The following is a 15,538-nucleotide window of genomic DNA, read 5'->3' as shown; positions in this document are numbered from 1 at the left end:
TTCATTGTGTTAACATTTTCTCTTCAATTTCTTCTTCAGTTACACAAAGTTGTAACATCACACACTTCAGTTACACATCCTGTAATTACTGTGTCGAGAATTCCCACTAAATTGTCAATTGAAATTTTTTTGTTCTTTATAAACTGCCACTTCTAAACTACCTGTAGTGATATGTTCTGGATTTTGAACCATACTACAGATTTCCCTGCCTGTTAATTAAATTAGTGGGGCTCTGTCACCTTCATTTATCAGCACATTTCTTCATAAATTCCTTAAATGGAAAATTTTGCTTTTTGTTTGTGATATCCCAAAGCCTCCAAATTCATGGCTACCATCATAAAACTTAGCAAACACTCGCTACAGACTACTAGCTGTGTAGCATTAGCCTGGTGACTCAAGATCATTAAAATTTGCTCCCATTGAACATTGAGGAAGTTCCGATTGAATTATATTAGTTTTTGTTTATTACACCTATTTCTACGTGGTAAAAGCTTATCCAAGCCTCAATGAAATATATTCTAACATATACTTTAGGTGGTACTTTTTCATTACGCAATTGCCACACATTTTCTTAGACAAAAAAAAAAAAAAAAAAAAAAGAGAGACGCACCCAGCAAATATAAAGCAAATCGGATACAAATTGATATGCATACAGGTTTCGAAGGAAAATGCAAAATTTTACATTTTGGCTGCCAATGAATGAACGATTGTCGCTACAGCACATCTGATCTGCACTACTGGCAGGATATTTAAAAGGAGAAATTACGATTCCAGGTCATAAATTGTTCATGAATTTCATTTCGTGTACTCTGGTAGACAGTAACTATGCCTTGCATACAGGTGCGCAAACGATATGCACTGATGTCAGAATTCGACAGAGGTCATGTAGTTGGGCTCAAAGAAGACAGTTGGTCTTATTGGCGAATAACTCGACATTTGAGCAGGGGTGATGCCACTATTAGATGATGTTGGCAGGAATGGGTGAACCATGGCCGCACACAGCGTCAAGAAGGAAATGGTAGGCCTAGAGAAATGACAGAGTGTGAAGATCGCGCAAGTGTCAGAGCGGCACTCACAGCCCCAGATGCATCATTATCATCGATTGTACATGCAACTAGTGCTTCAATGACTGCAAGGACCATTCATAGACAGCTCACAGAAAGGGGGGCTGAGGTCACGGCGCCACTTGCGCCAACTACCATTGACCTCTGTACAATGTCAAGCCCGTTTGCAGTGGTGTCAGGCTCATTCACACTGGAATGTCACTGATTAGAGTAGAATAGTCTTCAGTGATGAGTCCCCCTTTGAACTGAGCCCCGATGACCAGTGAAGGCGAGTCTGGAGACGCCCCGGAGGGCGGTGTGATACCAACCTAACTGCCTTCTGGCAGACAGACCGACAAACAGGAGTGATGGTCTGGGGTGCCATTTCATTTCATAGTAGGACCCCTTTGGTTGTCATCCGTCGCACAGCAGTACGGCGACGAAGTTCTAAGGCCCGTTGTGTTGCCCTTCACGTCACGCCACCCTGGGCTTACATTTCAGCAAGATAATGCTCGTCCCACACTGCACATGTTTCTACTGTTTGCTGAACATTACCTTGACCAGCAAGGTCGCCGGATCTCTCTCCTATTAAGCCCATTTGGAGCACTATGGGCAGGGCCCTTACACCAGCTCGGGATGTTGATGATGTAACGCGCAAGTTGTACAGATTTTGGCACGATATCCCTCAGGAGGGCATCTGTAGCCTCTGTCAATCAATGCCAAGCTGAATAACTGCTTGCATAAGGGCCAGAGGTGGACAAACATGTTACTGACTTTTTCACTTTGTGAAGTTCTATCACGTCAATAAATCATCCAATTTTTCTCAAACTGTAATCATTTGTTTTTCTGTACATGTACATCAATTCTACCGATTTTCGTCCCATTCGGATAACTCCTTCTTGGTGCGCCGTTTCTTTTTGTCTACAAGTGTATTTTGGCAGTTTTTTAATCATAAAAAATATCTAAAGTTTATAGGTAGCAATCTTATGCACAATGCATGGCAGTTGATGGCCAGTAGATCATCACTTGCCCTGCTTTGGCTGGTGCACAATAGAAGAAAACTCAAACAGCACTAAAGGTAATTTTTGGCATATGAATATCATTTACAAAATTTATTTTTAGAAATTCCTATTAAATTTCTCCTTGTCAACACATTCAACACTTTGCAAGGCCGTTGGCTGAAGTCTGTAATCCTCCCCAAACATAATATCATCATAAAAGGTTACCATACTGTCTGGCATTCAGTTACTGATGTTCGACATAAAATTATTTCAGACATCACTGCACGAGTCATTTCTCAAGCTGGCATGGGTTGGCAATCATGCAGTGATGAAACAAAAAATAATAAAAAATCATTTGCTAGGCTGGCATACAGGTTACATGATACTCAGCAGCCATAAAATCAGCGATAAACTTTAGTAAAATGTTTTGCTCTAGGTGTATGCTGAGCATTTAAGACAGCTATGGAGTGAAATTATTGATCATACAAATTTATGCTAATAAATGATTGTGCTTCCTGTAACATGAAAGTATTTTATTTAGTGCTTGAAATGAAATTAAGAATCAGTACCTTCCACATGCTTTATTATGAAAACATTTTTGCTACCCTTGTGTGAAGCATTGAATATATATGCTAACTCTTGGAATCAAATTTTTTTTCCCTTTTCAGAAAAAATTCCTAAAAAAAATTGCTGGTGTTTTGGAAGTCCAGATATTGGATGTCTGGATTTCAGATTTTCAAAGAAACCAAAAACCGACTTTAGACAATAAATAATGTACAAAAAAATCTGTCTAGGCCATAATTATTATCATTTTAATAACACATTATTAATTCTTTCCTAATAACATGCAAAATATTTGTAAAATATATCGTATTTTTTAATCATAATTAGTTTACAATCATTTGGATACAAGGCCTCACGAGGAGGGAAAATTTAATTTTGTCTACCAAAGTTTATTATTACTAAAACCATCATTTCATTCAATTTTCTTTAGAATACATGCTGCCAAATTTGGAAACATGGCAGAGTATCCAAACTAATATAGTTGGCCTGCTAGGCTAATATTCTCTGTTCGTTATTTCAAATGCAACACAAAAAAGAACAAGAGATATCAAAGCCAAATTTATTTCAGAGATTACACATAGTATGAATGTCAATTGATTTGAAATACAACCTTCTTTGAGGCAAGAAAAATGAGAAACTCAATATTGAGTGTTGCCTCCCCGTTTTTCAATAATCGCTGCTGCACTCAGTGAAAAAAGCTTTAGATGTGCTGTTCAGAAATGGCAGCCTATGATGCCTCCATACATAGCTAATGTTCATCTGGTGTACCTGTGGATGTGGCATGCTAAGCTAGGCATTTTTCAATTGCTAACCAGGCATGTTCGATGGGCGATTGATCTAGAGAATGACAGGCTAGAGTAACAGTGCCTGGTGGATTAAGAAGAAAGCTTCCACATTGTGTGCAACATGCAGTCATGCACTGTCCTGCTGAAATATTGCTGAGGCAAGCCCTGAAAGTAAGGAAGGAGAACAAGCTGCAAAACCTCAGATATACAGCATTGCCTGGTAAGGGAACTGATAGTGAATACTAGGGGTGCAGGAGTCGAATCCAATACCCAATACACCAAATACAAGACCAGTATGAAGATGCATGACACAACTAGTCAAGCAACCTCTCTACATGTTATTCCCAAACTATAATCTGACCATCTTGGTACTGTAGGCAGAAGCATAATCTGCCCAAAAAACAATGTCATGCTATTCAGATGTCCACCTCTGCTGTTCAGTACATCACTACAAGCATAAAAGTATCATACAAGCATAAAAGTTCAGTACATCACTACAAGCATGTGGTAAGCAAAGAAATGCACACCTAGCAGACAGTCTATTGCATTACTGTAAACAACATTGAATTGTAATGCAAACACAAACAGTTGTGTTACAGACTGCATTCATTGCGATATAGTTGCAGATGTGACAGTGCACTTCATCAATGTCATAAGCACAATATTCCTGTCTTCCTGCAAAGTGCTCCCGGCCATCAATTGTTCCTTCCTGCATCCACTGCTTCTATGTTCGTATGAATGTTGCTTGGCTACATCCAACACGATGACCAATTTCCTGGAAGGATAATCCACTATCTCTGTATGAATTCTGACTCAGTCAAAAGCAAAAATATGCTTGAATGATGCTCGTTTTTCTTCTACGAGGCATAGTGAAACTGCACACACAAAAAATCTCACAAGAACAATTCCCACTATTCAAAATGACAATCTTTCTTCTCTTTATATATGGATTGAAGAAAGTGCTACAGTTACTATGATATGCACATGTGTTGAAATCAATCATTTGCATAATCTATTATGGTATCGCATAATGCATATTTTATGCTGTATTTATGCTTCCTTCATGGTGTTGCATTTTGGATAGATAGCAGTTGATGTTGTGAGTATTTGGACCCTAATGGTGCTTAATGTGTTAATTTTGAAGTGATTAGAACTGTTTTTTTGAACTGTGATAACTTAATAAAGCAAGCAAACTGTTACCGATATGAAAGATTTAAATAATAAAAAGGGTAAAAAAAAGGGAGTAGTAATAATTGGTAGCAGGAATTGCCATAAATTAAGTAAACATGCAGAACTTTTCTAGCTGACAATTTTAGTATCCTTTCCGATAAATTTTGTTCAGCATGTTCTTTCTTTTCAACTTTTATTTGAAATTTGCTAAATTCTCTAGCTTCAAACACGTTTTCTTCCGAGTTGTGTTAATACTTTTTGGAAGAATTACTTATTGAATTTAAACCCCAAATTTCACCAATTTTTCACTCCAAATTTCAGTCTTGCAATTGTAAAACAGTTTTGATGAATTTCCATTTCTCAATTTTTTCTTTCTTTTGTATTCAATTCTTTTCTTCTTTCACCAGTTTTTTTTTAGCCAGTGGTCTAGAAATGCACTTTTTAACTGAATCACTTTTCAAATTGCTGCCATCAAATGTTCATGTATCATTAAAAAATTAAATAATGAAGAATCTCTATGTATGTATGTATGTATGTTCCTAGCATTATGGAAAAATGATGGCACTTGGAGCCACCAAATTTTGAATATGTGTAGGTCACCTAACACCTGGAAGATCGAATTTTGAATATTTTTTGAATATTTATTTTATATTCTGTAACAATTTAGTGAAATTTTAATTAACAAACTCAGTGATATGAAAGCAAGCAGTGGCAAATACAATAAAGTATTTTTATCCCAAGCGTGTGATACTGCTGAGTCATAAGAGGTCTAATTAAAAATATTAAATGTTTTTTATAAAAATTATACTAGGCGGACTCAATGAAATCATTATACACATTTTCTTTCTTATAATAACTAGCTTAGATGGCTGGCTGCAGAAGAGGTTAGTTTTTACAGAAATAAAGTGTTAAAAAATACATGGCAACATTTAGTAACGTATCTGGAATTCTAAAGATACAATGTTTTTAAATTTTTGGTGGTTCTGCTGTTGAATTATAAGAAGTACATGTGAAGAACATAATATTTAATAAATAATGTTCAACATGCAAAAGATTAATAATAAAAAGAAAAAAAAGTAATTGAGAAAACTGAGCATAGACTAAAAAATACAGAAAAATATATGCCCACGCTTAACACTATACAATTTTTTAAAATAAAGTGTTAACAGAAGTGAGTCCAAGAGCATACAAAACCTCTGGTGTGACACGAAAATCTGAATCTGTTCAGATTTTCTTTTTATTTTTCAATATCATCTGTGAAAAATTCAATTGTGATTTTAATCAAGAGGTTACTTGGAACTTTTCTTTTTGTCATAAAAAGTTAATAGATGTTATGATGTGGCCAGTACATGACTTCTGGCCAATTTCCCGATTTAAATAGTAACAAGCTTTGAGTAAAGTATTAATGCTGGTTTTGCAAACAAACAAAACCTAATTTGTTGTTTCAATAAATAAAAAGTTTTGTAATTCAAAATTTTAGATTATACTTCATTAGGTATACCTAGACATTTGTAAAAACTGCTTTTTCCTAAATTTGCATCAACAGAATTAAATGTTTGCTCCTTTATTTCTTTTTATAAAAATTGCATTTTATTGGAAAGTAGAACAACATATAAATGGTTTTTAATTAAAGAATGTGTTCATAATGTATTTAAAATAAATGGCTTGAAATGAATACCACAATTTTTCTTCTTTGTTGATTCTGCAGTATTGACAAATCTAAATTCATTTTGATCTACACATATATCCTCACGATATTTAGGTATCAGAAAAGAATGCTTGTTAATTTTTGGAATGACAGTTGAACAGTGACTGCAACACATTCTGGGATCAGTAAGAAGTAATGCAATAACTGTTTTTGAATTTGCTGTTTATTCTTGTGCCTCATAATCTAATAATGCAAGAGAATAACAAGTGAAGTTTTTGATAACATGCCTTCATTGCAAGAATTTGGGAGATTAGCAAATGAAATATTATACAAAATTTTCTCTTTTATATCCTTATATAAATAAATATCATATACAGATATAACAGAAACCGTCTTAATATGTGCTGCATTATTTTAAATTCTAAACACAGCAATTCTATATTTTTCCAAGAAAATTTGTAATGAATTTAATTAGAGTACCACTTCTGGTTTATTGCATTTGGCCACAATCTAATATGTTGTTCTCAATCATGATTACATATGTGAGTTTTAAATATCAAATTTGAGAATTCTGAATTATACTATTTAACTTTTCCCTAAACTCTGTTCAGAGCTTGAAGTAAAGCATCATTTTCAGTTTACCAATTTTAGCCAATATCTAATTTGTTTCCATTGATAAAAAAGCCTTAATGATAATAAAATTGAAAGGTTTTAGATTAAATTTTAAAACAGTTTTTTGTTAAAAATGTTATGGGCTTCAAGCAATGTACCACTTTCAGTTGTCCAAAATCTAATAAATTTATCAACGCAGAAAGCTTAAATCATAGTTTCACTCAAAGAGCAGAATGAAATTCCCTGACTTTTCGAGTTTTTCTTTTTTTTTTTTTTAATTCCAGTCTGTTTGCATAGCACACATTTACTGTGCTGAGAGGTAAATTAATTATGGTGCCATTTGAAAACACAAAAAATTTGCCGATTACATATGACATATATATATATAATCCCCAGAACATTACCATTATAATAGGAGTTATTTTCTCCACTAACGTTTGAGATTAGAATCTGCCCAATCTGGATTAAAAAATGTCTTTTTGTTTAGACATTTTGCAGCTAAATGAAAGAAACCTATTTAACGAAATTTTAAAATAAATTCAGGTATTTTATATTTATTTAGCAGCATACATAAGGAAAAAATATGTGCATTAAATTTCGTGACAGCATGTCATCGTATCGCTAGAATTAGTTTCAGGATTATGCCAGAGAAAATTGCCTGAAATTTGAAAGTATTATTAACTAATAAATAAATAAATTTAGAGGGAAGAAGCCACATTAAATGATATGAATAACATTAAAATTAAGTTAATTACTTAAAAACTGAGTTACAATAATCAGCAATATTTTGGCGAATATAATATTAAATGGTTAGCCTTAGATGACTAATTACTATTTTTTATTTTACTATAAAATGACAAATAAGGTGTTTGTTAAAAAAGGAAAAAAATTTTTTGGTCATTTTTCGAATTTCCTGACTTTTTATGAATTTAACCAGTAGCGTGTAACCTTGATAAATATGCAAAATGGAAATTTGATCGAGTTGACATGAATGAAAAAACTGCCACCTGCATACACACAGATATCACTGTAAAAAGTAATAAAAATGTGTTGCATTTTTATTACTTTTTATTACTTTAAGGGACTTTAATTTATGCTTATTCACTGAAAATTTGCCAACGAATTTTTAACCAAACACATTACCTTTCTTACATATGTATGGTGGGCAGCAGGTAAAAAATGTACCAGGAAATATTAAAAATACTACAGTAACCTAAAACAATTTATCTCAGAAAAAAATTAAGAGGAAAATTTCAATATAAAGTAACAAGAAAAGTAAAACATAACCTTCTGATTTTTAACATTTTCATGTTGCACCCAGTGGGAAAACTATATACCACATTAAACTTATTTCAATGTGACACTGGGAACATTTCTGTTCAATTACGTATATGAATTTCTTTTGAAGCATATTTATCAATGATCTACTTAGTTAACAATAACGTTCTATTTTTCTCTCTAGCAAACTTTGGGCCTTTTCTGCTTCTGGACAAACCATAGCACACAATTTTCTGCAGAAAGCTATACAGTACCTGCCACTTATTAAATTTACTGGTTAATTAACTCAACTGCTTATACATTCACATTTTCAGGAACCAAACCAAACATGTACCAATCAATAGAAAAGCCGTCACTTATTAAAACTCAGATCGGCAAAAGACTGATTCTTTAGTGCCAGAATATCCTTACACTAATCTAAGTTCTTCATAGTTTCTCCATTTAAAGTGTTGTGAACCATGGCTTTAGGTATGTAGTACTCCAATAAAAAGGGTTGGACTAAATTTTTTGTGCATACTTACCAACCAATGTCATTAAAAATTCAAAGAATTTTCTCAACAATTAAAATATTTTAATGATAAAAATACATAGAAAGAAAACATATTTTTTCACAATGAATTAACTTTAAACAGTAACTAATCAATGTCTGAAAGCACTCTTTTTTTTTGGGGGGGGGTCTTGTATTAAATTCTACAGCCAGATATTTCAGTTTCATTATTTAACCCCTAAATTTTTAATATACACATTCTAAAACGATTCACTGATACAAAGTTATTACAAGCAAATTATATTTTCAAATAGAAACTTAAAATTATGGTACAGTTAAGACGTTTCATCCAACAACTGGCTTTATGCATATAATCACAAACAACTTTATACATACCTTCTGAATATACTTCGGATTAATTATTATATCCTGATCCATTTGCTTTAACTTTTCATCCAAAAGAATGCATCTCTTCATCTACAAACAGCAAAATTAATGTTTTGTTTCACTTAGGATTAAAAATTATAATTTTATTAAACAATTATTACAGAATATTTAAAAGAAAATTTTAAAAAAATATTTCTGCAATAACTGGGCAAAACAGCACATACGAAAACCATTACTTAACTAATCTTTAACAGAGGGAAAGGAACTTAACTGATGAAGTACGTCATTATGCAAAAGCTAAATGAGAAGCTATATTTTAGAGCAAGTCAGGGGAAAAAAAAGCTTACATACTTCACTACATAAAATGGATCATTTTAGATATATCTGTCAATGATATGATTACGACAGCAAGATAATATTCTGGTACTTATGAAATGTGGAACAAAGAAGTCAGTAATCAAACAAGGATAATATGAAAATGGTTTGAAAGACTGCAGGTAAGGTCCAACCACATACAGTACAAAGTCCGTAATCTGGACTCATCGGGACTTCGGTGGTTCTGGATTATAGATCAACAATTTAAATCTGGTAAGATGGCATGCAGAAATTATACAATTGAAAGTATGAAATTATAATTTATGAAATAAAGAGCAATTATGATCTAAAGGGTATCAAAATTTACCCCCCAAAAAACTTAATATTTATTTGTTTACTTTAGTAAACATTTTATCAATGTAAGTTGTTTAAGTTGCTTCATTTTTTGTGCTAATACTCCCTCTTCAATTCTATAAACAAACATGATTTCTTGTTCAGTTACGAAGTTCCACAGTTCAAGTCCTGTAATTGCTGTGTCAAGAATACCGACTAACTTGTCAATCAAAATTTTTCCGTTTTCAATAACGTTCTCTGTTACTTTCTTCACGATTGGAAGCATGCAAGCTTTACTGGCTTTATGCGCATGCATTGTGGACGCGCGCATTAAATGTGCATGCGTAAGTTTGTGGCTTTGAGGTCCGGATTATAGATCATTCCAGATAATGGACGTCCAGATTACAGACTTTGTACTGTATAAAGATTTTGTGGGTAGAATATGTCATAATGATAATGTTAAATGATAAAATTTGCTAGGAGACTTGAAGACAGATAATTAGTACAATAAAAAATTACACGATATCCCACAGTTTCAATGATGGAAAACAAATTACATGGCCAATTTAAAAAATATAGGAATAACTAGATGACATCTGATACTGAATCACTAAATTACATTATTCTTAGATGATCATTATTTGACTCCCAATCATTTGGCAAACAAAGATATCCCATCAATTGCCTTAACAGCTGCAACTTTTTCTTATACTAATTTTTAATATTGGAAGTAGTAACCCCCATCTTCATTTACTATAAGCATTTTATATTTTTCAATAGCATTTTAATTCTAAAAGTATTGACTTCTTCCTTAAAAAAATGTAAAAAGTGGTTGTAAGAGCTGCTCATAATCTGCAAATTTGAATTTTTCCTTTTCAAGGTATCTGTTAATACCAGTCTTTAAACCTACCATTACTACTGCATTGTCTGCCCCAACAGCAAAATAGTTAATAAATACATCATGTTCCTTCTAAGTTAAAATTATAATTAAGTAATTAAATAAAATAAAAGTAATTAACTAATTAAGTGATTAAATTAAGTAAAGGTATAAGTTCTAATAATTATGCATACTACATTAAAGCCTGCAGAATCTCTCATCTTCAGAAGGCCGAGTACTAAAAAAAGGTTACTATAACTGGATTTGCATTCGTATTATTACTTCCCTCTACAAAAAGGCAGAAAGGAGATGTTTTAATCTAATCATCAAATGAAGATTTATTTTTCACATTCATTTCTTTAACAATTGGAGTTGTTTTTATTCTTGCAGATGAATATTTCTTGGTGATTTCACTAAAGGGAAACATTTTTCTAAATGAAACCAGAGTATAATCAGAGGCATACAATTCCACATTGTCATCAAGTAAAAACATTGAAAACAGGCACTTTGCATCATAAAATTTTTGGTCCTTTAAGTTCAAATTTCCCCTCCCTAAACAATTTATGTTATCCTCTTGTTTTTAGTTTGTTGCAACTTTTCATTGCTCCTGCACTGAAAGAGAATATTCTATTTTTTACATTATGTACCTTGTTGGTGTTTCATTAAAATATAAAAGGACAATGTAGTTTCAAAATTTTGTTCATACCAAATCCCGAATGACATTAATAACCACTATGCCACATCTCAGAGTAACCTTTTGAAACCAAGTTAGCGTTTAATTTTCATATTTACTGATTGTTTTGAGTTGATATTTAGAACATTAGAATTTACAGGGTTGCAACTCAAACAGGAGAATGAAAATTCCCCGACTTTTCCAGGTGTGTTTCAAGAAAATTCCAGGCTATCCACATACTGTGCGTTAACTGCATTGAGGGTAAATTAATTATGGTACCACTAGAAAACACTAAAATTTGCCAATTACATATGACTTTGTATATATATATAAAATCTCCAAAGCATTTAATTTTATAACTATAATAGAAGTTGCGTTCTCCACTCCATTGAGATTAGAATCTGCCCAATCGGGATTAAAAAATGTCTTTTCTGCAGACATTTTGCAGCTAAAGGAAGAAAAATCTATTTAATGATATTTTAAAATAAATTCAGTAATTTTATACTTATTTAGCAGCATATACACTCTTTTCCAAAAAAAATTGAAGCACCAAGAAGAACTTTTGCGATTGTGATGAAATTTGGTATGCAAAAACATCTTGATGGGACATACAAACGATCAAAGTTTCAAGGCAAATGAACAGGAATTGCGATCATAGCACACATTTCTCGTGCGCAATTCGCAAAGTATAAAACCAGTAACAGAGGTGGAAAATGTATCTTCTATTTTGTTGCTGCCAGTGTAATTCCGCAAAGAAGCAATTAAAGATGCCATTACGATGATATTGAAGACCTTACAGACAACTAAATGACTTCGAACATGGTCGCATTGTAGGTTGCGTGAAGCTGGGTAATCATATCGAGCAATAGGCCGTCACCTGCAGCATACTCACACTGCTGTGCAAAGATGTTGACAGTAATGGTTGCTACAAGGAAACTGCCGATGAAATGAAGGCTCTGGAAAGCCAAGGAGCACAAATGTGAGGCAAGAAAGGATGATTGTTCGCCATGCCCGAACTGCTCTAACGGTATCATTGTCAACTATTCAACGCACTACAGCCACGTCTATACCTCCCATGGTACCGTCCACCATCTCATGGTGCTTTTCTGAGGCAGAGTTAAGCTCACAGAGGCCTTTAAGATGTTTGCCTTTGACCCCACAACATCGGCGAAGTTGTCTGGAGTGGTATCGCAGCTGATCATCATGGCTACCATCAAACTGGCATCATATAGTGTTCAGTGATCACTTCACTCTTGCAGCAGATGACCACCATATTCATGTCTGAAGAGGACGAGGTCAGCAGTCCCAATTAGCCTTTGTTTTACAAAGGCATACAGTCACAATCCTTGGTGTGATGGTGTGGGGTGCAATTTCTTATGACAGTAAGTCATCTTTAGTCATCTTCCGTACATCTTTAACAGCTCAACGATATGTTGATACCATCCTGCGGCTGGTTGCATTACCCTTCATTTCACATCATCCTGCGGTTATTTTCCAACAACATAGTGCCAAGCCACATACCGCTCGCATATCTCTGGACTTTCTCTGTGCGGTTGATACTCTTCCTTGGCCAACAAGGTCACCAGACCTTTCACCAATTGAGCATGTCTGGGACATAGTATGTCGCTAGATTAGGGCACCACAAAATATCACAGATCTGGAGCGACAACTGATGAATGCCTGGAAGAATTGGTCGCAGGATGACATTAGGAACCTCTACCACTCCTTGCCTCGATGAATTCAAGCATCCATTGCTGCCAGGGGCAGTTCAACCAACTACTAATTTGAACACTCAATGGGTGATTGTGAGCCGTGAACAGGTACTATGTGATTTTTTTAATCATTTTATTATCCGTGCACGAGCTATATACATATTCAATTTCATCAGAAACAAAAACTTCCTTCATGGTGCTTCGATTTTTTTGCAAAAGAGTATACAAGTGCATACGAATGTGCACTAAATTTTGTGATGGTATGTCGTATTACTGTTAGAATTAGTTTCAAACGTACACCAGACAAAAATTGCCTGAAATTTGAAAGCATTATTAACTAATAACAAATATATTTAGAAGGAAGAAGACACCTTAAATGATATGAATAACATTAAAATAAAGTTATTTTCTTAAGAGTTAAAAACGAAATTACAAAAATAGACAGTATTTTGGTGAATATAGATATATTAAATGATTAGCCTGAATGACTGGCTATTATTTTTTTTTATTTCAGTACAAAATGACAAATGAGGCATTTAAGAAAGAAGAAAAAGCTTAAAAGATTTTTAGTAAGAGAATGGGGGGAGGAGTTACTTTCGTTCAACATGCACTGCACATGCGCAAGTGAATCTCTGGATTCTGGAAGTTACTCAAAACCAAAGATGTTGGAAACTTGCTTTGCCGTTCTAAAAGAAAATCTGATTGTTGCTGCAAAAACTGGCTCTACGTTTGCTGTCCAAATGACGCTGACAAAATACATGATTCGCCAAGAAACTGTTCGCTTTCGACTTTGGCACGAAAATCGCTTTTTTCCAGATCGCAGTACAAAATTTCCTGACCTTTCCAGATTTAGACTAAAATATTTAAATTCCCTGACTTTTTTTGGTCTATTTTCAAATTTTCTGACCTTTCCCGGTTTTCCAGGTAAAGTGGCCACCCTGAATTTATTTGCAAGCAAAGGGGATTTTGTTTTCTTAGAAATTGTTAATGAAAATGGCAATCGGTTTTCTTAGAATTCTAAAACCATTTTTTTTTAATATTTGAACAGTAAAATTTATTGCTAGAAATTATTAAATCTATGACATATCTATGGCATACATCGAGAACAAACTTTAAAGTTTGTGGAAAAATTAAACAAATATTTGAATGAATCTGATATCAACACAGATATAAGCGATTCCTATTTAGAACAGCTGAATAGTAAAATTGAAATTGCTAACATATTAAATTAAGATATTGATAAATTGTTGAAGGAAGGAAACAAAATTAAGGTTGAAATTAACATGTTAGATAAATATAATTAAAAAATATTACCATTTAAAGGTGCAAAACAAAATTAACAAAATTTGAAAAGTTCCATATCAGTCAGTAGAACAAACAAACAAAGAAAAAAGGTGCATAAAAAATAAAACTGTGCATTCAGAAAGCAGAAATAAACTTCCTAATCTTTCGCTTTTCTAATTCTATGGACAGCCTTCAGAATGCTTAGGACCTTTAGAATCAGTTTTTAAATTCTATGCATAATAATTCTAATTTAACTAAGGTTGACAAAATTTACTATTTTTAAAGTCTTTATTAGGTGATAGGACTCTTGCAGCAAACGTTACCTCACGGCTGGGTCTGTCCTATTTGAATCGCCACTTAATTCCCTCTATGGCCAGGCATACCACATTTGACTTTTTAGATAGAACATTTAATTAGTATTTTTTATTGCCGCTAGATGTAGCTGTATGTCTGTTATGGTGAAATATATCAAAAGTTAAATATGTTTACCTTCATTCCTACCCAGTGTTTTTTATTTTTCCTAGGTGGGTGTTGAGCAATGAAATGTCTCTTTAACTGCCTCATTTGATATAAATAAATGCAGGTGTTCTCACTGGTGCTTTTTATTTTTACGATATAGAAGGATAGATGTTCTATCTTTAGAGTTTTCTTTTTAATTACTCTTAGATTTTTCCTTTTTTTTTATTACTTTTAGATTTTTCCAGCATTGAGATGAATATTTTGTATCGTAAGCAAAACCCATTTTTTTTTTTTAATGGCAAACCAAAGCAGTATCTGAAAGTAGAATATACACAAATGCCAATTCGTTAGTGTTGAGTAATGTAATAGCTCTTACTGGGTCATTTTATATAAACAAATGCACATGTTCACAATGGTCTGGAATACTTTTTAATTTAATTTATTCATTTTTCTTATTTTTATATCCAGTGGAGTACATGTTCTTCTCTTAGCAAAACTTTTATTTTATTTATTTATTTATTTTTTGTTTGTTGCTGTTTTTAAATGGCAAAACGAAAAGCACTATCTGACCGTAGAACAACATACACAAATGCTAAATGAGTCAAATTTGATGAGTTAAATAGCAGCAGATATTCTATTCCTGTGACATATGCAACGTTGAGTACACATGTTTCAAAGAATATTGTCTCTTTTTCAATTGTCACTGTCTCTTTTTCGAAATATTGCTTCCTTTCCGTTGCTTGCATGTTGAATTTTTATGAAAGACAGTTTTAATATTTTTTTTTATTTCAATTATGTGTTGTGTTAAATAAAATCTGTGATTGTTTGGATATTTTTCCATATATATTTATTTGTTGGATAAGGGAAAAATCATATTATTCTAGAAGGAGTATTTTATAAAATTTTTAAC

At 33.1% G+C, this 15,538-nt stretch overlaps 1 protein-coding gene across 4 annotated transcripts in view; it reads right to left on the bottom strand.

Annotated features, from left to right (window-relative positions):
• CSN3 (COP9 signalosome subunit 3) overlaps positions 1–15,538 on the bottom strand; it is a 114,972-nt gene that overhangs the window by 33,832 nt on the left and 65,602 nt on the right. For all 4 annotated transcript variants that reach the window (XM_035372719.2, XM_035372720.2, XM_035372721.2 and 1 more), the window contains one exon: positions 8,985–9,065. In XM_035372719.2, the coding sequence (XP_035228610.1) occupies positions 8,985–9,065 (81 nt within the window). The remainder of the gene's footprint in view (positions 1–8,984; positions 9,066–15,538) is intronic.

The sequence above is a fragment of the Stegodyphus dumicola genome, chromosome 5 (genome assembly GCF_044657685.1).
Source record: "Stegodyphus dumicola isolate Sdum_Otavi_A_Nest chromosome 5, ASM4465768v1".
NCBI classification, from domain to species: Eukaryota; Metazoa; Arthropoda; class Arachnida; order Araneae; family Eresidae; genus Stegodyphus; species Stegodyphus dumicola.
This window is presented reverse-complemented; position numbering and strand designations above follow the sequence as displayed.